Raw genomic sequence first — 21979 nt, 5'->3', positions numbered from 1 at the left:
GTGCCCCTTTGAAGGGTGGGTGGCCAGGTGTGAGGGATAACATCATGCATATCAGGAAGTCAGACTAGCAGTATCTGCTACACATAGATTATGCCTGTACTGTGTTGGTGATGGTTCTTGATGCTCAGGCAGTCTTCAAGGAACCTGTGACCCTCCAGATACTGTTGGACTGAGCATTGGCCATGCTGGCTGGGACTGGTGGATGTTCAACAACATTCAGAGAGCCACAGTTTCCCTTTCTTTCTCAGGATAACTACATGGCAGAGTGGCCAGCGCTGGAAGTGGCAGCAGCCACTGAGAATCTGCCTGGGATTCTTGAAACTTTTGATTCCGTTGAAACTTGAGAAAACGTTACTTTTTAGACTTTTGAGACATCTTCTGCTGAAACTTTTGAATAACCATTTTGAGACCGACCTTTGACGTCTATCTTGAACACGTGGCTTGACGTTCTGTGCCACTGGTCTGTTACATTGTATATATGAACTCTCATAGATTTATTTCTACCTTTTGAATGATATCATTATTCTATTATATATGCTTTAACAGTTATTAGCCTACGTGTTGTGTCTATATTTCTGTGATTGGTTCTCATTGCAACACAAGGGTTTGTTTTGGGGATTGTTAGGCAGCTTGGCTTTCCATCATGCAATAGTTATGATATTACCACTTGCGGTTTCATCCTTGCAGAAAACAGGTAACTCGGTTACTGCAACCCCATCAGCTCTTTCGAATATACAAGCGGGTCCCACTGCCTGCCCACTCGCTATCTGAAAATTCACTTATCTGCAGATTCAAATATCCCAACAGTTGGCTTCCTTACTTCCTTGTTTGTTTATGTTTTGCTGATCGGCTGCAGCCATTTTCAGGAAGAAACCATAGAGAGAGTGGCAAGATTGGATGAAACAGAGAGCAGGATAGAGCAGTCAAATCTGTCCCCGCCCCCCTTTGTCTCTGTTTTGCTGATTGGTTTCTTCTTTCTATGGAGAGAGATCTGGCCAATCCAGCACCAGAAATATTTCCATAGGAAACAGTGGAAATCATAGATTTGTGATGCGAACGTTTGCCTAACAAATGGTTCCAACAGAAAGCATTGTGGGACCTGAATGTATGCTAAAGGGGTGTGGAATGTCAGGCCTGTAGGCTAAATGCGGCCCTCCAAGCCTCTCAAAGTGGCCCTCAGGACTCCTACACACTCTCCAGCCACACCCCAGCCTTGCTTTTCACCCTCCTTGATTGTTATCTATATATATCTATATAATAGGGAGCGTGTGGTGCTGTGGTCTAAAACACTGAGTCTGTTGGGCTTGCCAATCGGAAGGTTGGTGGTTTGAATCTGCATGACGGGTTGAGCTCCCGTTGCTCTGTCACAGCTTCTGCCAACGTAGCAGTTCAAAAGCACACAAGCGCAAGTAGATAAATAGGTACCACTGCAGTGGGAAGGTAAATGGCATTTCTGTGCCCTCTGGCACTCGTCACAGTGTTCCATTGTGCCAGAAGCGGTTTAGTCATGTTGGCCACATGACCCAGAAAGCTGTCTGTGGACAAATGCCAGCTCCCTTGGCCTGAAAAGCGAGATGAGCACCACACCCCATAGTCGCCTTTGACTGGACTTAACTGTCCAGGGGTCCTTTACCTTTCTTTTTCTTTTTTTACCTTTTATTCCAATGTGTCTGTCTGCAATGTGGCTGTGGAAGGATCGGATTTGATGTGTTGGGCTTCCTGGAGCATGCGTTCTTTACCTTATACCATACTGGCCTGAATATAAGCTGCACTCCCCCCCCCCCCAATTCCAACCGTGAAAAGTTAAGGTGCGGCTCAAATTCACAACCTTACAAAAACTGGCTTTTACGATATCGCTGCTGAAACAGACACATGGTAAAACGGAACAAAAAAATGTTTTCTTGCCGATCTGCGAGCTTGAGTGCCTGCGGAATTGTAGCAATTGAATAGCGATTTGCGATTTTAGCGATTGTATGGTAACTTTGGCGGGCTTACAAGATCAAAGGCTTAAATTGGCTGGGAGTTACAATTCTACCGACTGCAGTGATTTTCAGCCTGTAGCCCAATTTTAAGGGAGCAGCTTATATTCGGATATTGTCTCTCCCCCCCCCCCCAATTTTAAAGGTTTGGCTTATTTGCGGGTGCAGCTTACATTTGGGCCAGTTGGTATATCTATATCTATTTGTTGTTGTTTAGTCATTTAGTCGTGTCCAACTCTTTGTGACCCCATGGACCAGAGGACGCCAGGCACTCCTGTCTTGTAGTGCCTCCCGCAGTTTGGTCAAACTCATGTTGGTAGCTTCGAGAACACTGTCCAACCATCTTGTCCTCTGTCGTCCCCTTCTCCTTGTGCCCTCCATCTTTCCCAACATCAGGGTCTTTTCCAGGGAGTCTTCTCTTCTCATGAGGTGGCCAAAGTATTGGAGCCTCAGCTTCATGATGTGTCCTTCCAGTGAGCACTCAGGACTGATTCCCTTCAGAATGGATAGGTTTGATCTTTTTGCAGTCCATGGGACTCTAAGAAGATCAAACCTATAGATAGATAGATAGATGATAGATAGATAGATAGATGCAATGCCAGAGATATAAGAAGAAAGGTACAGTTTGATTGTCATGTTTGGAAGCTCTCCATTGAACAATTGTGTGCTCCTGTGTAGCTAATGTTATTGCATGTTCGTTGAGCTAGATTTGGGAGGGCAAAGTGGGAAGGTGGGATTTTACTCAGAGACACCACGGCAGAGCACTAAGCGTGACAGATATTAATGCTTCCCAGTCCTATGGGGAACAGAGTTCCCATACACATAACAGAATTTATTATTATTATTATCTGGATAAAGTAATTGCATTTCTCTCTTACATGCTTATATTTTCTGCTTGAGATATGGATTTCCCCACCCACTCATCCCAACCTTCCTTTCCACCCACCCCCTCACTTTCAGCATGTTCCTTGTAGAGTTTTTTAGATTTCAAATAGCACTCATCACTGCCAGGTTCTGTTTGTCTACAAACCTTCTGCCAATATATTTCCCTGGAATTCACTTGAAAAGGAGGGGGCGGGAAAATATTACTCCTTATTTACTTGTTTCTTACTACTGTGAGAAAACTCATTTGAAAGAAGAAACCTAGTCCTGAAATGTGATGCAGAGCTGTTTTCCACTCTCCGCTTTCCATACTGTTTTTTTAAAAAAAATATTTTTAAAAAGTCCATCATTAAAACTGCTTACGGGAAGAAAACGCTTTGTCTCTGTTCTGTGCTACCGACAGATGTGGTTCTTGTTCTGTTTTGTTTATTAAGGTGACCTTCAGAAAACATATTTCTTCTGGAGCGAGCAGATTTGCTTTCTCATCTCTCGCAACGGAGGAGATCCACGCAGGAGTCAGCTGCCGCTGTTGCTGCTTCATAATTAATGGTTCTTACGGCTGGCTGAGTGGGTGATATAATGAATAGCACTTAAGGCTTGGAGTGTGTCAAAATCCACAGCTGATTACCAAAATGCGTATTTGTGCAAGGATTATATGCAAACAGTTCCTGAGTGCAGTCGCAGCCAGATCTCGCAGATCGATTGCATCTAGCAAGAGAGGCCCTTTGCGGCTCTGGCACGCGATGACGATGCTCCCAAGGTCCTCTATGGTGTTATCCTTCAAATCAGGGACATATGGTGCCAACCATCCCAGGAGCACGTGCATGTGTGAAAGGTAACAGTCAAGCATCTTTCCCAAGGTAGACACACCTGGAAAAGCTCTGGAAGTTGAATTTAAGAAGTTAGGGGAACACCACATATTTGTTAGAATTCCTGATCTATGACTGCAGTCATGGGATTGTTGTCTTTCACATGACGGTATATGTTTTGACTCTACAGAGTGGGAAGTGACGGAGACAGGATGTTTGTGTCACTGTGTTCCGTGAAGTGGGACTATTGTCCTTTGTTCTTTTTCTTTTTGCTGTCTGATGCTAGAGAGAGAGGGAGCCATGTTGCAGTGCTCCGTGTGTGTTTATACGTAAATAAAAGGTCCGTATGCCAACAAAGGTCCGTATAGTAAAAGCCATGGTTTTCCCAGTAGTGATGTATGGAAGTGAGAGCTGGACCATAAAGAAGGCTGATCGCCGAAGAATTGATGCTTTTGAATTATGGTGCTGGAGGAGACTCTTGAGAGTCCCATGGACTGCAAGAAGATCAAACCTCTCCATTCTGAAGGAAATCAGCCCTGAGTGCTCACTGGAAGGACAGATCGTGAAGCTGAGGCTCCAATACTTTGGCCACCTCATGAGAAGAGAGGACTCCCTGGAAAAGACCCTGATGTTGGGAAAGATGGAGGGCACAAGGAGAAGGGGACGACAGAGAATGAGATGGTTGGATGGTGTTCTTGAAGCTACTAGCATGAGTTTGATCAAACTGCGGGAGGCAGTGGAGGACAGAAGTGCCTGGCGTGCTCTGGTCCATGGAGTCACGAAGAGTCGGACACGACTAAACGACTAAACAACAAAAAATAGATTAGCCAAAATGCTGAGTTGCTGAGGTCTGACACGCAAGATGCACAAACTCTGTGGATCCCTAAGTGTGCCGGTGTCGGTTGGCATCGGCCGCTGTGATGTTCGGGCTGAAGAAAGCTTATGAAGCTCCCAAATGAAAGACCAGAACGGAGAGAACATGCCAGTCGGGCATGTTTCTCTGCCAGGGTGCTACTCGAGTGTTGGCTGAACTCCTGACACTATTCACATGGGCTACATTGAACCAATCCGTTCAAAGGCTTGAGTCTAATGTGGCACAATTGGAGTTCAGTGCATGTGCATCTCCGCTCCTCACATGCCTGCCCCTGCAAATATACTTTGGATGATTCCCCCAACCGTCTGGAGCAGATTGGATGGCTGCAGGGAACAGGAAGTTCCATTGTGTCAGTGGGTGTCTGCTGCTCGAGTGGAATGAACCTTTTGGCTCTATAAAGTGCCCTGACAGATCAGAGAGAAATTTTTTTATTAAAAAACTGCAGGAACATGAGAACATCAAAACGTTTATCTTGCTAATGAGACGCCCGATTCCCACAATGCCAAGCACACATCTGAAAAGCGGTCTGCAGCTGTAAACGTGGCCTGTTAACTGCTGCCTTCTAAATGACCCTCTCATGCGAGCTTACCTTACACATCAGTTTGCACAACAGAAGTGCCAGCGCTGGCAATTACATGCCGCCTTATGGCTTAATGCATCATAAATATAATAGCTGCACATTTTGGCCGGATGGGAACTAGGTGGCAGCAGCTGGCTTGCAACCAAGTTTTAAATGCCTTAAGTCCTACGTATCTTACAGCCTGATCCCCTAAACGCCAGTTGCTAAAGCAGCAGCTAATGGGATCTGGGTAGCAGTGTGAGCAAAAGATGGGCAGCTGAAACAGAGTTCTTTTTTCTCAAGGTAACATTTCTGCTGCCAGGAAATTTGAAGATCCATTACCAAGCACTGAGGAAATGAAAACTCAGTCCTCCTCCCCCTCTCCAAGCATGTTTGAATGTTGCATACACTGCCAGTGTCGCAGCTACCTATTGGATAGTATCTGTGACATCACTAGGGACCCAAACTTAAACTCCCTTGGTATACCCTTTTAATATCTTAGCAATTGTTTAATCGTTTGTCTCCTGCAAGCATAGACAAGCTCACCTAGCCCTGTGTGAAGTACTGTACAATAGCAAAGCTTCCAAGCTTGATGCAACATTTTTCTTTAAAAGATTGCCTGCTGGATCATACCAATTTTGTTGGAAGCCACCCAGTGTCATGTGACAAAGACAGTCATTTGGGCCTACTAAAGTTATTCAGGCCTAACTGCTTACTGTTGAGTCACTCTGACATGTGTCTTAGCAGCCAGTTTCTCTTTGTGCTCTCTGTAAGATGTGAGAGTCTGTCTGTTTCAGTTGTGAACAGAGTCAGTATGCAATCTCAGTCAAACTGTTTGGAACCATGTTGTTTATGAAGAAGTTTATTTTAACCCAGTAAAGCTTTTATTCAATTAAGAGCTCTGCATTATTAATTTACGCTGCACATCACCCAGAGTGGCAGGAGTAGCCCAGCCAGATGGGCGGGGTATAAATAAGAAATTATTATTATTATTATTATTATTATTATTATTATTATTATTATTATGGCCCATCTATTCCAGCATCCTGTTCTCACAGTAGCCAACCAGCTGAGTAATGTCAGAAAGCAGGAAAAAGACTTATTTGTTGCTCCCAAAGCAATAGCTCCCCCCACTCTCCAACTTAATCTGCTAGGTATCCATCTTTCATTGATGATTTGCAACGTTCCTGTCATGCAGTTCTGACGCTGACTCAGAGCAAGTTATCTTCCCATACAATTATTGGCCTTACAGGGTCAGCTCAACATTGCCAGATTAGCCGGCCAATTGTGCCACTTATTTAACAAGCTTTCGCTGTGAACAATGGGATCACAAAATGAGAAATCACATTGTAATTATATATATATATCCCCCAAACCTTCTCTCAATTGCAATTTCTCTTTCCTCCCATTAACACATTCAAGCGCCAGCACTTACAAAGCCTTCCAGGTCAAGAAGGTCTTGAGGAACTGTAGATTGCTTTCTTTCCCATTAATATGAGCAACGGGGGAGGGGGGGAGTCATTTGAATATAATAAAGAAGCACTTAATTCTCCCATTTCCCCCCCTCTCTGTAAAGCCCTGCATGTGCAATTTGTGCCAACGCTGATTCTGAATTTTGTAGTGATGTACTATAGCCCATTGCTAGTGGTGTTTATTGAAAGAGATGGACTGAAACGCTCACTGTCTCTCAGCCCAACCTACCTCGCAGTGCTGTGGTGGGGATTAAATGAGGAGGAGAATAATGTACACTACCTTGAGCTCATTGGAGGAAAAAGGCAGGGTATAAATGATAATGATGATGATGATGATGATGTCAGGGACTGGACTGAGGGGAATGAGACTGAAGAGGAATGGTGGAGACCGACCTCCCCTCCTGAACTTTCCAGGTAAGAGGAAGGCAGTATTGAATTACAGCAGTGGTTTGAGGAAAGTCACAGCTCAGAGACAGGTGAACAGAAGAGTTGGGAGGTGTTGGGAGAGGAGAAGGGGGAGGCAGAGACAGAGCAGCCAGCTGACACGTTACCACTGACTCCACCCCCTTCTCCCAGAACCCGGCGTGCAATGAAAGTAGAAGAGCAAAGGACTCAAAGACAATTAGCCTCTGGCGGCCGCCGTACGGGGACGTGCTTTTGCTAGGAAGGGAGTGGAAGGAGCTCAGTTGGAGCAACGCCATTAACCTAGTAGGCAGCATACAGAGACCTCTCACTGTGATTATTGAATAAAGACTCAGTAAGAGCTTCCTTGTCTACTTCCTTGGCTGTCTGCTGAGAGAGGGGAGGGGCGATCGGAATTAACTGCAACCTGAGAAATAATAATAATAATAATGTGACCTGAGGAAGCCAATAGCAAAATTGCTAGGGGGGGGGTCAAAGAACACTCCCCTTGTGCTACTCTTTGGCACCAACTCTGGAGGCAGGAAAGGAACGACTGTCTTCAGTACCCATCCCACAGATCTGATCCAGAAGGACACCATGGCTGTTGACTTTTGAAACCGCCGAGAGACGGAGCAGAAGATGCAAGGTTGTACTTCACTTGACTCTCGTCCCTCTTGATAAAGGGTACCCCAGTGGCTATATTTAATAGCCACGAGGGATGGGAACTGCCGGAACCAGAGCACTGAGATCATGCTGGAAGCATGCATGTTGCAGCAGGAGTTTGAGGGGCCCAGCAGTCTGCCCTCAAGGGACAATAACCTTTGGACAACCCTGGCATCTTCCACTGGATAGTGCATACATTATGAGAGAGGGAGCAACAGTGCTCAAAGAAGAGTCTAATGAAGAGGCTTCAACAAACTGAAGAGTACCAAACAGCTCAGGACATGCTGCCGATGTTCTGCTCTCTGCAGCAAAACAGGTAAATGGCTTGTGAAATTTAGCCAGAGGATCCTCCTAAATTGGACTGTCAAAAACGAAACCGCCCTGGTGAAACATTTATCACCCCCTCTTTGGGGGCTTCCTTGAAGAAGAAATATGAAATGTCTTGAAAAGTGCCAGAGAAATGAAAGAACAGCCTGGCTGTCATCATGTCTCTGTCCATCTCGCTGCATCACAGACTGGTCTCAGGGGGCCAATCCGTTTCTATAGGATAGTCTGCCCTTTGGGTCCAAAGGAAGGACATGAAAGCGATGCACTTTTCAGAGGCCTTACTGACGAACGGCCTTGCCTTTTAAAATGTCATTCTTTTCCGGAGCAGAGCGCGGAGCTTAGCAGCGGGTCTGTTCTGAAAGTGGGAATCAGAATGAAGATTTCAGAGATGGGAAACCCATTAAACGAAAGCTGGCACGGTGGCGGTGATGCCAGAGCAACAGCCCTACGACAAAAACTCGAAGTCACAGGGTGTGATGTTATCACAGCGCAGGGGTTGGCGTGTTCTGTCATGGCAGAAAGCCTGGGGACGGAGAGGTGCAGTATCTCACACAGGGCCAGACCCAAGACATTTTGCTGCCTGAGGCAAAGGACTGTTTCATGTACAGAACCACTCAACACTGCTGATCAGTAGGCCTCCTCCACTACCCCTGAGGGCAGCAGGCTAGTTGAAGGGGAACAGGCAGGCTGCATAACACATCTATTTCCATCTTCCATACCTTACTGTATATGAGGGGGATTGGGGGAAAGGCCAAGGCAAGACGTTGAAAATCATGTGAGCTGCTGTCTCATTACAGCATCTCATGTGACCCGCCTGCAGAATTCTAGGGACCGTAACCTTAGAATTCTAGGATATGTAAGGTGCTGTATAAACAAAAGGTTTACACCAGCCCTCGGCCAGATAATTACCTCATGTTTTCACTTAAAATACTTCTCGAGGCTTGCTGCTTCCACGGCCATTTCGTCGTCAGATCTCCACTTGCTGGGGGAATCCTCCGCCTCTTTATCATGACGCTGGAGCTGGGGAGGGGAGGGATGGCAAGATGAAGAAGAAGGTTAATTGGTGCTACCTAGAGACTCCTTTTCAAGGACATTGCAGGTAGGGATGGTAGCAGAAACGGACGAGATGCGCGAGGGTCTGCAAACGTTATGAAGAGGGACGAGCAAATTGCCCACACAGTTCCATAACAGTTCTATTCCTTCTTTCCTCCAGTTTTCTATTCCTCTCAAGCACTCCTTCCCTGGCAACAACCAGCAATTATTCTTTGGCTACTGACCAACTCTCACACCTCATTGGGCAGTTTGGGAGGTTCCTCTATCAGTTATCTCACTCACGGGTCCTGCCATTTTGGCTAAACAAGCAATGGGGCTCATGCACAAGAGAGAATGAATATCGTTCCATAAATTCGATCTCATTCCTTACTCCTCCTGAGTTCCAGCCTAACACAGAAAATTTCCAGAATTGGTGGTGTGTACCAGCTTGCCTTCAGTTCCCTTGCATGTTAGCAACGCATACACATTTAAATAATAATTTATAATAATAATTTATTATTTCTAACCCCCCCCCCAAAAAAAAATCTGGCAGGGTTTCCCCAGCCATTTCAAGAACATATGCTACACACACGCAGTCAAAATTGTGTTAGCATTGATTTGCTGCAGAGCTTATCAAAGCACACACATACCGTGTTAGTGCAAAACATGGGAGGGGGAATTCAGGCCCAGGAACTGAACGTGGCCCTCAAAGTCTTTCCACCTGGCCCTCAGGCCACACCCCTCACCAGGCCTGTTCCACACCCTTCCCAACTTTTCTAGTTTTCCACATCAGTTTGCTTTTTGAAAAAGCCTTCGTGAAGATTTATCAGCACACTCGTGTCAATTTCGCCAAATTTAAACAGCTTTGTGTGCAGTTTTGCCTCATATACAGTTTTGCAAAGCATGTTTTCCTAATGTTTTTTATTTTCCCTGGCCCAAGATCCGCACCAGGGATCAATGCTGCTGAAAATGGCCTGCCCTGCCCTCCACAGACTGGTAGCTGAGTCTGGGAGCTGCCTGCTTTATTAAATTTCCCATAATTCCCAGAAGAACCTGACATAGCGTCACTCTGCAGCACTGTGGAAAATTTGAAGTGTTGAGCTGTGGCCCACCAGTGTAAGGAGGGGGCCACCTTTGCAGAGGAACCTTTGAACCCAGCGCTGGCCTTATACCCTTTCCTTCCCCTGTGATATCCTGGTATGTTGAAGCATCTCAGAACACACAGGCCTATCAAAGCCACATCCAGCCCTAGATTAGGGAGGCGGCAGTAATAGTGTACATTTCTGAAATGTGCAGTTCTTGCTATAAAGAACGAGAAGCAGAGATATACACACACACACACACACACAGAGAGAGAGAGAGAGAGAGAGAGAGACCCTCTTCATCTGAAACAGTTATTCAACCGCATTGTGCTTTCCTCAAGGGCTTGCAGCCTGAAAGAAGACGAGAAAAGTATGCCATTCTGTAGCACTCTTGATTTTAATAAAATAACACGAGACCCAATTGTCAGCTGGGGTAGAATGTCACACTGGGAGACAACGGGTGAGGAAATGAATCCCTTTTTTTCCTTCTTTTTTGCAAAAAGAAATCTTCAAGAAGCCTCACTGTTTATAAGAGATCAAAAGTCGGTGCTTATTCTGCTCAAGCTAAAAGAGGAGGGTAATTAATCAGGACCTCAGTAAGCATCTGCTTGAAAAAGGGCCCATCTTGGAAAGAGTGTGTTTATATATTTGTGCTGTGTAGCAAGGAAATACAGTAGGCAGGTTAATAATAATAATAACAAATCTTGGTACTTTCAGATTGCTCAGCACTTTGTATGCAGCTTTGATTTCCAGACTTGAACAGTTGGAGAAGACCTTGTATTATTTATTTATCCATCCAATTTATATACTGCTTTTCCGATCGTATTGCTACCAAAGCAGCTCACAGTCACAATTTAAAACCCGGAACCGCCTCATGCAATCAGGAGATGAAAAACACGAAGGGTGAGTTCAAACAATAACAACCAGCTGAAGTCCTGGGTGAAAATATACATTTAACTGATGCACTGTGGGTTAAACCACAGAGCCTAGGACTTGCCAATCAGAAGGCTGGCAGTTCGAATCCCCATGACGGGGTGAGCTCCCATTGCTCGGTCCCTGCTCCTGCCAACCTAGCAGTTCAAAAGCATGTCAAAGTGCAAGTAGATAAATAGGTACCACTCTGGCGGGAAGGTAAACACTGTTTCCATGCGCTGCTCTGGTTCACCAGAAGCGGCTTAGTCATGCTGGCCACATGACCCAGAAGCTGTACGCCAGCTCCCTCAGCCAGTAAAGCGAGATGAGCGCCACAACCCCAGAGTCAGTCACGACTGGACCTAATGGTCAGGGGTCCCTTTATCTTTACCTGAAAGCACCTAAGAGTTGCCACAGGTCTTACCTGGGGCGAGGTGAGTCCGCTTATCAGGGCTCACTAGCTTCACCCCAAGACCACTTCAGTCTTGATCAGCCCAGTCCCCAACCCAGACATGCCACAATGAGGAGCTTCTGATTCTGTTCTTATTTAATATGGGAGCATCTATATGCATCATGAATGGCTGCAAGTGGCTACTTTTACTCCATCCAGATGCAAATTTATAGCTACTGTGTGGGTTGGCGGATGACATCCAACACTTGGAAGCAGAGAACACCATTCCTATCTACACCACTCTGCAGCTGGATGTGTGGAGTAACTCCACTGAAAAAGCTTGTATCTGAGACAATGCAGTATGAAACAAATGGACAAGTCTATCCATTTTGATTTCTCAGTTTTCCAGGCTTAAGCTCAGTTGCCCACATTTCTACATCCATTTGCAATTTGTTAAAGTCCTCATGGAAAATCATCAGCTTTCTACTGCACGTTACTAGTGCTCAATAGACACATTTTTGTTCACAATTTTGCCATATATATGCCAGATTCATATCATATTTTCCCACGTATAATATGATATTATTATTATTATTATTATTATTATTAAATGTTAGAAATTGGGGGTATAGACAGATAATGCATAGGGGGGACGGGTGATTGATTGCAGCAGCAAGCAGGAGATTGTCAGTGGTGATTGTACAGGTGATTTGTGGGTGAGCCAAGGGCTGCTGTCAATTGGCTGCCGCTGGGAAAATTGGGCGGGCGATTGGAGGCTTCTGGCGGTGATTGGTCAGACGATTGGTGGCTTTGGTGACGTGTGCTATTGGTAGTGTCGGTCAGGTGAGTGAGAGATTTTCGCCAAAATGCTCAACAATTCTGGGCAATCTTCCCCCATTTTCTTAATTTGGAGTCCCCCAAAATAGGGATCGTTTTATACATGGGGGCGTGTTTACGGTCTCTCTCTCTCTCTCTCTCTCTCTCTCTCTCTCTCTCTGTGTGTGTGTGTGTGTATTCTGCATTTTCCTTCCAAAAGTGCACTTTTGCAAGCCATTTCTCCTAACACAATGAATTTTAATGAATCGTTTTCAAAAATGTAAGTGGGAGAAATTCAGTGCAGAACTACGCTAAAGTTCCTTAGCTGTGTACAAGTTGCACTTGCGGAATGACTTGTGCTAGCCGAATAGTTTACACAAGAGAAAGCCACAGGGAGCGAGCATGGTCCTTGTGGCTAGTTATGCAACAGATTGCTACAGCCCCCATCCTTCCTGCTGCAACAACTGGTTGCATAGCAATCCTCCACTAGCACAGCTGTTGCATGGGATTTCATACTGCACAAACATTATTTTCAGCTTTAACCTCATGCAGCAGAGAATGCTGAACCTGGCCCGGCATATTCATGCACACTTTCTCCTAAGAAACACGTTTTGGTAGAGATTTTTTGGTTGCAGAACTGCATCACAGAACTCCCAGAAGTGTGGATGCATTTCAGCATTGGTGTGACATTCCACAAAGTGTGAATTAGGCAAACTATACAGTGGTGCGTCGCAAGACGAAAAGAATCCGTTCTGTGATTCTCTTTGTCTAGCGGTTTTTTCATCTTGCGAAGCAAGCCCATTGACAGATTAGTGGATTAGCGCTATTTGCTGCTTTTAGCGGCTTATCTGCTGATCGGATCAGCTGATAAGTGGCTTAGCGGCTTAGAAAGGGGGGGGAGGAAAAAAAACCAGCAGGAACTCGCAAGACATTGTCGTTTTGCGAAGCAAGCCCATAGGAAATTTGTTTTGCGAAGCACCTCCAAAACGGAAAACTCTTTCATCTAGCGAGTTTTCCGTCTTGCGAGGCATTCGTCTTGTGGGGCACCACTGTACCCCATCACTATACGAAAGGATTGGTCCTTAATATTAGGATCAATCTGTAATCTTACTCAGACATGCTGAGCCCCCACTTTAACCCTGTGGTCCTATGAACTGAACATCTCCTGCAAATCGCTTATCCATCTTTCCAGACAGATCTGCTTAATATGAACCTTGACAGCACAAGTTCCTCCAAAACTGTGATGAGGTGCCCACAGAAGAAATGGGAAACACCCCAGTCTTGATTACAGTAGGCGGCTTCGTAGTGAAACTCAGAATAGCAGAGTCTTTCTGTAGGCCGCAAGACCAAGTTTGAAAATCAATTACCATCCCTACAGAGCAGTCTTAGCATCATCAAAGATTGATTGCATTTAAAGGTTAACAGCAGTGTGCCTAAAAGAAGAAGAGAAATTATATTGGGCTTAGATTTTCATTTTGAAAACACAGTCCTTTTTCTGTAAAGAAAAAGGCCATTTTCATCCTTCCAGATTCCCAGATATTAGCTGAGGTGTAGAACTGGGATGAGGGAATTGAAAAATACCATTAGCATGCACCACTGCTTATTTTGTTCCGCCAAGTTAAAACAAACCAACATATGTCAAATTGCCATTCCATAGAACTCAGCCTCCCTTTTCCCCAAGTTGTAAATCCACCTATAATCTCTTTGAAATCTCCCTTCAGAAGGAGCACGGTGCATTGAATGAGACAGGCAGAGAAAGCTCACATCAAGTTATTTAAAAAGAAAACGAACCTGCGTCCCTACATCAAGTTATGTATATTGTCTATAAACTTAAAAATCTAAAGGCAGGCAATAACTATTTAATATAGGCTTGTTGAATCTCCAGGCCATAAGGGCAAATGCAGCCCTTTCTCATTCCCTTCTGACACCATGCTGTGCCTTCGTGATCTCCACTGGTTCTCCACTCTTGTCTTTGGCTCAGCCTCCTATCTACAGATGGATGAGCCAAGGGGGTGGATTTTTCTATAGCCATATCCACAATGGCATCTGAAACCAGAAACTATTCTTGTCCTGTGAAAGATATATGATCTATTAATCATACCCTGGAGTGTGCCATGACTTCCTGGGCCTAGAAAACTCAAACCCCAAAACAAAACAAAACAAAATCAGGGAAACAGCTTTAAACAACAAGGGGGAAATATATGATTTGAATCAACAACACACAACAAAGAAACAGGGTGTGCCTAACAAATCCAACGCATGGCAGGATTAGCCCCAGTTTAGGCTGTTGCGCCATCTGTGATCTCTCCTGAAAAGAGATAGCCTAACCACAGTTATTCATTAACTCACAAAATTACACTTAGATCACTGCAAAGTGTTATAAGAGGGACGTCCCTTGAAGATGGGACGGAAATTGCAGATATAGCTTGAAGCCAGCAATATTTGTTGGAACATAGGGAGCCGCCTTATACCCTGTCAAACCATTACAGTAATCCATTTGGCATTTCAGGTAGGGAATTTTCCACTGCCCTACCTGGGCATGCTGGGAGATTGAACCACTGAGCCTTTCCCAATGTAGACGAAAGAGTGCTTAGTGTTAGCAAGGTGATGGCCTTGTGTGCCTTCAGCCCATACTCTGCCACACCCTTCGCAAGTGTTGGGAAAGGAAAAGAAAAAACTCCACTAGCTGCTGGTCTGTTCTTGAACACAAGCACAACCCAATGAGCAGCTGCTTACATGAATGAATGAATGAATGAATGAATCTTTATTTGAGTCAGCCATCAGCCATAGCAATAAATCAGCAATACGATACACAGAAAATAAAAATAAAAAGTCAATTATATAAAATACATTCTAGGGTTTTGAATCAATAGTCAAATAGTGGATCTTATTCGGATTGCCCCAGCTAAAAACCTTGCAACCTTTGCTGTCACATACTCATCTTGATCTGCCAAGGGAAAGGACACTGTGGCAGTGGTTGGGTGACCCAGAATGGACAATAAAAGAGGGGTGGTAATCTCATTCCTCAAGTCTTTATAAAGAGTGCAAGCCAGAAGGGCATGCGCCACCGATTTAGTACTGCCATCTCCACAGGGACATAAGCGTTTTTTGTGTGGAATCTGTTGGAATCGCCCCTCAAGTACAGATGAGGGCAATACATTCAATCTTGTGAGAGTAAAAGCACGTCTATATTGTAGAATTGCTAGGTTATGCAGATAGGGTGCCAGAGAGTTGAAATGGGAAGGTGGAAAACAGTCATACCATGGTCAAAATTTCCTTATTGTGGCCAAGTTGTTCTGACGCTCAATATCATTTAGGTGCTGACAGATTAGACTGCTTGCATTACCAAAACCCAAAGTGAGTAGCTGTTGTGGTGATAAACCACAAGAGTGAAGTTTTTGATAGACAAATTTTTGATAGACAATTTTGATAGACAAGATGCCCTATGCATTTTGTGACCAAAGAATCCCTGCCCCCACACCAACATGTCATCATATATCATACATGGTGCATCCCTGGATATTGCCAGGGGTGGAGGAAAGGAAGGAGGTGTAGGGCTGCCATTTTCACCTGCATCTGCTGTAGTGTCAAGCTTTCCACACCCTGACACACAAAATTGATAGGATTTAGCTTGGTGTCCCTTGCAGCCCAGCACGTATATCTACTCTTTTCTGGACTTTCTCCTTTAAGTCCCACACTTCGCTGAAGACAGAACCTCAGTTTTAAAAGCGTGAGGCCTGTTGTCTTCCATAACTTGCTTGCCGATTCATTCCACACACCGCTGTAACCCTGTTACATAAAACAGCAGCCGAAGCGACAGTCGCTCCTCTCGCTCAACCATTTTCCAGTTGCATAGAATTTATATGATGACATTTGCATTCATTTTAAGCCCCTCCCTAAGTGCTGGAGGCAGAAGTTGCCAATGTTACACACTGAGCCTTTTTACCCTTACTTCCCCCGCCCCACAAAAAATAAAAAATATCCCCTTTTAATAATGTTACAAGATGGATTTATAACATACCTGGAGCTAATATCAAAATGAAAATGAGTTTTCTGCCAGTGGAACAACAATAATGTGGTTAATTTGCCTACAGCTATTGGATCATATACGCCTTGCTACGGTAGAAAATGGCTTTCTAATGTAACATCGCTGCCTAAGCAGGATGAAATCTGCGTAGGAAAATGTAAAAAGGGCACAGCACTATAGCTAGCAGCAAAATTGGGATCTGGAAAAACACAGCACAAATAAAAAGGGTGGGTGGATGGGCAGAATATGGAGATATGCTAATAATCCCAGTTTATTGGTCAACAAACAATATATGAGAAGACAGATGGCTTGGTTTCAGCCGCTGCATTTTCACTCCTGAAGTTTGCCTGTCTATAAGAGCTATGCTAACAACAGGGCGGCTTGCAGAGATGCAAAGTTGCACTGAGACAAGTTTTCATTGTTTAGAGGGAAAATGTATCCCACTTTTTAAAACTGAAACACAAGCTGGCTCCCAACGTAACCCAGAAACAATGCGAACACTGCTTAGGAACTGTGGTATCGAGTGGTCTATAAATTACTGAAATCAATAAATGCAAAACCATTGACAAATATATCAGTGCAAAAATGTTGAAGAGCAGTGGGAAACCGTGGGTTGTATCATACGTCCTCTGTGCAGTATACATCCTCTGGCACTATGGAGCTTCTCCCTCCTCTCCTCACTAACCATAGTTTATTAAGCTGGAGTTCCTCAGGGCATCCTTACTGGTGAGCCTGGCTTATTTTCCAGGTTTGGCACAAAGCCAACATTAACAAGAATTTTCTAGTTTGGAAGTAACAGAGAACTCATACAAGATGGGATTTGTGCTGCACAAAGTGAGGAAGAGAGCCCTAAAGGAGGATGCTGTTTCTGGTCCTGATGCTAGTTCGTGGTTTCTCAAACCATGGTTTATGAACCTTGGGATGATCCTCTGATGCAGGCCAATGTGAGAAGTGTTGTGATTCAAGGGGTTGTTCACCGCCAAGGAGAGGTGAATATCTGAAAAAGAAGGGGAGGTCAGAAGTTCCTGGTTCTACAAACAGGCAGGGGTATGTGGCATGGGAAGGCAAAAATCAGCACCTTGCAGAGTGGTTTCAGGACCACGGATAGTGCTCCTGCAGCTGCAGTCAAACATCTGACTTGTCTCAGCAAGTTCCATAAGTTTATAGCAGAGCTAGGTAGTCACTGACTAGAGACCTCACCTACCCCCTGCCAAGTTGTCCCAGCAGATTATTTAAATATCTCAAACAAGCAAGGCCACTTTTCACAGAAGCAAAAAGAAGGGAATTTTGCACATCCCTAGTTGCCTGGGACACCCAAAAGTCTTGTACAATAACAGCACCAGACAGGGTATTGTTATAAAACACAAGAGCAGGTTCTCCATGTCTAAGTGGACCACTCTAAAGCCCACTCCAGTTTGTAAAACCTCTGAGTGTTGCCTGCTCCATGGTATGGAACTCTCCAGCTAAGAAGTGAAGCCAGATGTTTCCCACAGCTGCCTGGCTGGAGCCTGGACCTAAAATGCCTTATATGAGCATTCATCTACTCACTGGGCCATCTGGAGAATTCTGCATCTTCCAAAATTATGCAGCCAATCATGTTTCTGATCTATATGAAATAAAGTCTAATATAATCTACTGAATATGCAGACTCCGTTCTTTGAATGGTATATATCTCAGATCTTGACCAAATTCCATTTTGGCTCCAGCTAAGATGATATTCTTGGAAAGGAAAGATTAGCTTGGCAAAGGGCTTCCAAACATTTGTAGCAGTGTTATCTGCACCAGAGGATAGATCCAGAGGAGAACACGTATAATACCTGGATGTCCTCCAAGCATGCTTTAACTGAGTTGGGCTCATAACAGACTTGGACGGTACGGTCAAATCCCAATGTCATCTTACAGAAGTGTGGGGAAGACATTAAGCAGAAAGCGTACATTTCTGGTAAGTGCAAATGTGCAGCACCACACAATATCTGGGCAAATGATGGCAACCCCACAGCATACAATGGGCAGAACGCTATACTTCCCATGCACAGTCCATTAACATGCTTCTTTGGCACAGTCTGAAGGCATGTGATGCAGCCACCTTCCTGAAGCTAAGCAGGTCTGGGTCTGATCAATGCCGGGATGGGAGACTGTCTGGGAACCACATGCGTGTTGCTGTAAGTTCCATGGTGGGGGGAAACTGTGATGCAAATGTACTGCGTCTCGGCCCAGTATACCTGAAGGAGTGTCTCCACCCCCATCGTTGAGCCCAGACACTGCGGTCCAGTGCCGAGGGCCTTCTGGCAGTTTCCTCTCTGCGAGAAGTTTACAGGGAACCAGGCAGAGGGCCTTCTCAGTAGTGGCGTCCACCTGGTGGAACACCCTCCCATCTGATGTCAAGGAAATAAACAACTATCTGACTTTTAGAAGACATCTGAAAGCAGGTCTGTTTAGGGAAGTTTTTAATGTCTGGTGTTTTATTGATTATTATTATTATTATTATTAACATTAATTATGTTGGGAGCTGCCCAGAGTGACTGGGGAAACCTGGCCCAATGGGTGGGGTATAAATAATAAATGATGATGATGATGATGATGATGATGATGATTACACTAAAAAGGCTTCACAAAGGGTTTGCCCAGCAAAAAAGGGTGCAAATAGTTCCCCGACGACAGAAAGTTGAAAATCAGTGCTCTGGAGCTGACTGTGCTGACCTGTAATTCTATCTGGCTGAGCATTTCTGGGACTGTAGAGAAGATGACATGAACTGCTGTTATAGATTTAGGAGAATATTCTTTTGGGAAAGGTTGACAGATGGATTGTTTCTGCCTACTGTCATATAGGTGGATCTGGATGAGAATTCCCTCCCCATTCCAATTGGCTAGAGGCCTTTTTTACGACATGAGTAAATGGGTAGTAAGATTTCTAAACTGTGCCCATAAAGAGATACAATAGTGAGGCTTCATTTCCCGCTGCCATTTTGCACCTGCGTCACATTAGTAGCATATATACCTTCCGGTTTCTCTCCTTCTCCATCCCCCCCCCCAGGTTACAGATCTTTGAACGCTAACAGGAAGGGTGAAGGGCATGTTTTTTACACTTTGTCCTCTTCAGGCTGTCTTTTTTCTTTCTTTCATTATTTTGTTCACCTATTTTGAACTTTATATGCCATAAAATGTATATTAGATGGTACAGGGCATCAGAAGATACACACTATACTATTCTGCAAAAATGTGTGTCTGCTTTCTCAACACATTTATACAAATAAATTCACACACACACCCCTTAAAATTCACCAATTCTGTATCTCCCTTGCCTACAGCTAACTTTTTTTTATATCTGAGTTACAGCCACACATCCCAACCAATCTTCTTCACTTGGGAATTCTGACTCCACAGCTGAAATAAGCTAATTCCAAACAATTTTTCCATTATGTTTTTTGTAACAGAGAACTTAACATACATATGTAACCTGCACGGTCATTTGTTAATGTTTGTTTATCCTTTGATTTCTGGCCATTAAGTTATTCTTAGGCATACTAGCATAAAGATGCACACAGTTGTTGTATACTGTATACTGTATACTGTATACTGTATACTGTATACTGTATACTGTATACTGTATACTGTATACTACTACTACTACTACTACTACTACTAATAATAATAATAATAATAATAACAGCTGCAGCAATCTGCTTTACCAAAATTTCAATTGTGTATTTCTGCAACATGAATGATATCCAGTGCTCTTGGCCTTATAATTTATAGTCATTTTAAAAAGCGACACAGAGACAAATGACCCACACTGACCTTTAATCCTGGAGAAAAAGACTAATGTAACATCTTAAGCAGAACCATTCTCTTATGCCAGCTAGCAAATTTCATTTGTTGAATTAAAAAGAGTCTTTTCTTGAAATGATGAATAATAGGCAGGAGTAAGGAGTGTTACGACTAACAGAGTAGCTTGCAAAAATGTATGCAACAGTGTGCCTGCTTCACCTTAATCCAGTCCTTATTATTACATATATACACAATTTTAAGATGCATTAACAGTGCTCTTGTTAGGCACAGTTTAAATTTCTACTCATCTCAAACTTCCAACGTAGACGTGGCGAACAGTTTTTAAGAGATCTCTTGTGGCATGTATTTCTTTCCCCCACAAAACAGAACAGATATTTAAACATGGTGATTTGATTACGTCTCGTTCTAACGTTAGCCATGAAACCTTTTCTCTGCACTGTATACTAAGACAATGTATGGAACTGGTCTACTATATAGTAGAATTAATAATATAACAGAGTTTAATGCAGCCATCCTGTTTTGGTCCTCTGAATGGTTGGTAGTATTTAGGGCAGGCTGGGGAACACTTGGCCCTCCAGATGTTGCTGGATTTCAAGTGGAAATTGTTGGTTGGCATCCATCTGTCTCGAGAGAGACAGAAAAAGAGAGAGAGAGAGAGAGAGAGAGAGAGAGAGACTTGTGTCTACATATATATGAGAGAGTATACACAACTCTCTCTCTCTCCCCCTTGCACACACACATTACAATGAAGAAAGAGATAAGTCGTCCAAATGCCTATAAATACCTTGCCCCTCTTCTCAGAAAGCCCTGCTATCCAAAAAGAATCCATGCCACATCCTGGTCCAATATTCTGGGATGCTAGCCAGCAATCCATGTGTGAGCACTCGCAGAAGCAGCCGACTGGTGGAAACCATCCCTGCCCCAGTGCTGCCAGAGCAAAATGAAGAAAAACCCGAACATTTACCATGCCTAAGTGGACGACTGCATTAGAACACTCTTCTCATTGAAGAAGAAGAAGAAGAGTTTGGATTTGATATCCCGCCTTTCACTCCCTTTAAGGAGTCTCAAAGCGGCTAACATTCTCCTTTCCCTTCCTCCCCCACAACAAACACTCTGTGAGGTGAGTGGGGCTGAGAGACTTCACAGAAGTGTGACTGGCCCAAGGTCACCCAGCAGCTGCATGTGGAGGAGCGGAGACACGAACCCGGTTCCCCAGATTACGAGACTACCGCTCTTAACCACTACACTACACTACACTACACTACACTACACTACACTACACCATTGCATTGGCATGGGTCATTTGCAATGGCAGAAATAACTCAAAGAGGTAAAACATCTCTCTCTCTCTCTCTCTCTCTCTCTCTCTCTCTCTCTCTCTCTCTCCCCCTACTCTTCCATATTAGCTCAGAACCTCCACCCAACCTCTCACTCCCCAAGCCCCCCCCCATGACAAATACTGTCCTGCTAATTAAATGCTTTCTTACTACAAGGTAAGTTGCGATCAGGAGTGCCTACGACTGGATGCCTCAGCATCACAAAAACCTTGACTGAGCCATTTGATATTAATTACCAGTGCCGTGCTGAGCTTTGGAAAGGGCAGCTGAAGGGGGCTGTCAATGAAAGAGAAGGCAAAAGCTTTCCATAGACAATTTCTGGGTCTTAATTCAATTTCCAGGGGACGCCGTGCAGGCCTTTTCTCTACAAAATGTCCCTAGGAACAGTGCGTTCTTAGATATCTGAACTGGCAGCTGCTAGCCAGAAGCAGCTTTGAAGAGCTCTGATGAGCTGCATCTGCTCTCCGAAAATCTCCCACCCTGGAAATTCCCCAGCTCCCCCCACCCACCCTGCTTTTCAGCAAGTGGGGCTACAGAAAGAGAGACAGCCTTTCAATCAGCTATAAAATCAACATTGAGGAAGTGCCAATCCAACAGCTCTGATTGTTTGGGTAAGGTGGGGTGAA

At 44.3% G+C, this 21979-nt stretch overlaps 1 protein-coding gene across 5 annotated transcripts in view; it reads right to left on the bottom strand.

Moving 5' to 3' along the window:
• Positions 1-21979, bottom strand: part of FHIT (fragile histidine triad diadenosine triphosphatase) — a 1063956-nt gene that overhangs the window by 619 nt on the left and 1041358 nt on the right. For all 5 annotated transcript variants that reach the window (XM_082210821.1, XM_082210826.1, XM_082210828.1 and 2 more), the window contains one exon: positions 8877-8987. In XM_082210821.1, the coding sequence (XP_082066947.1) occupies positions 8886-8987 (102 nt within the window). In that variant the 3' untranslated portion in view covers positions 8877-8885. The remainder of the gene's footprint in view (positions 1-8876; positions 8988-21979) is intronic.

Source organism: Podarcis vaucheri (assembly GCF_965113315.1).
Source record: "Podarcis vaucheri genome assembly, chromosome: 2".
In the NCBI taxonomy this organism is placed as follows: Eukaryota; Metazoa; Chordata; class Lepidosauria; order Squamata; family Lacertidae; genus Podarcis; species Podarcis vaucheri.
The sequence above is the reverse complement of the archived record's forward strand: the minus strand, read 5'-3'. Positions and strand labels throughout refer to the sequence as shown.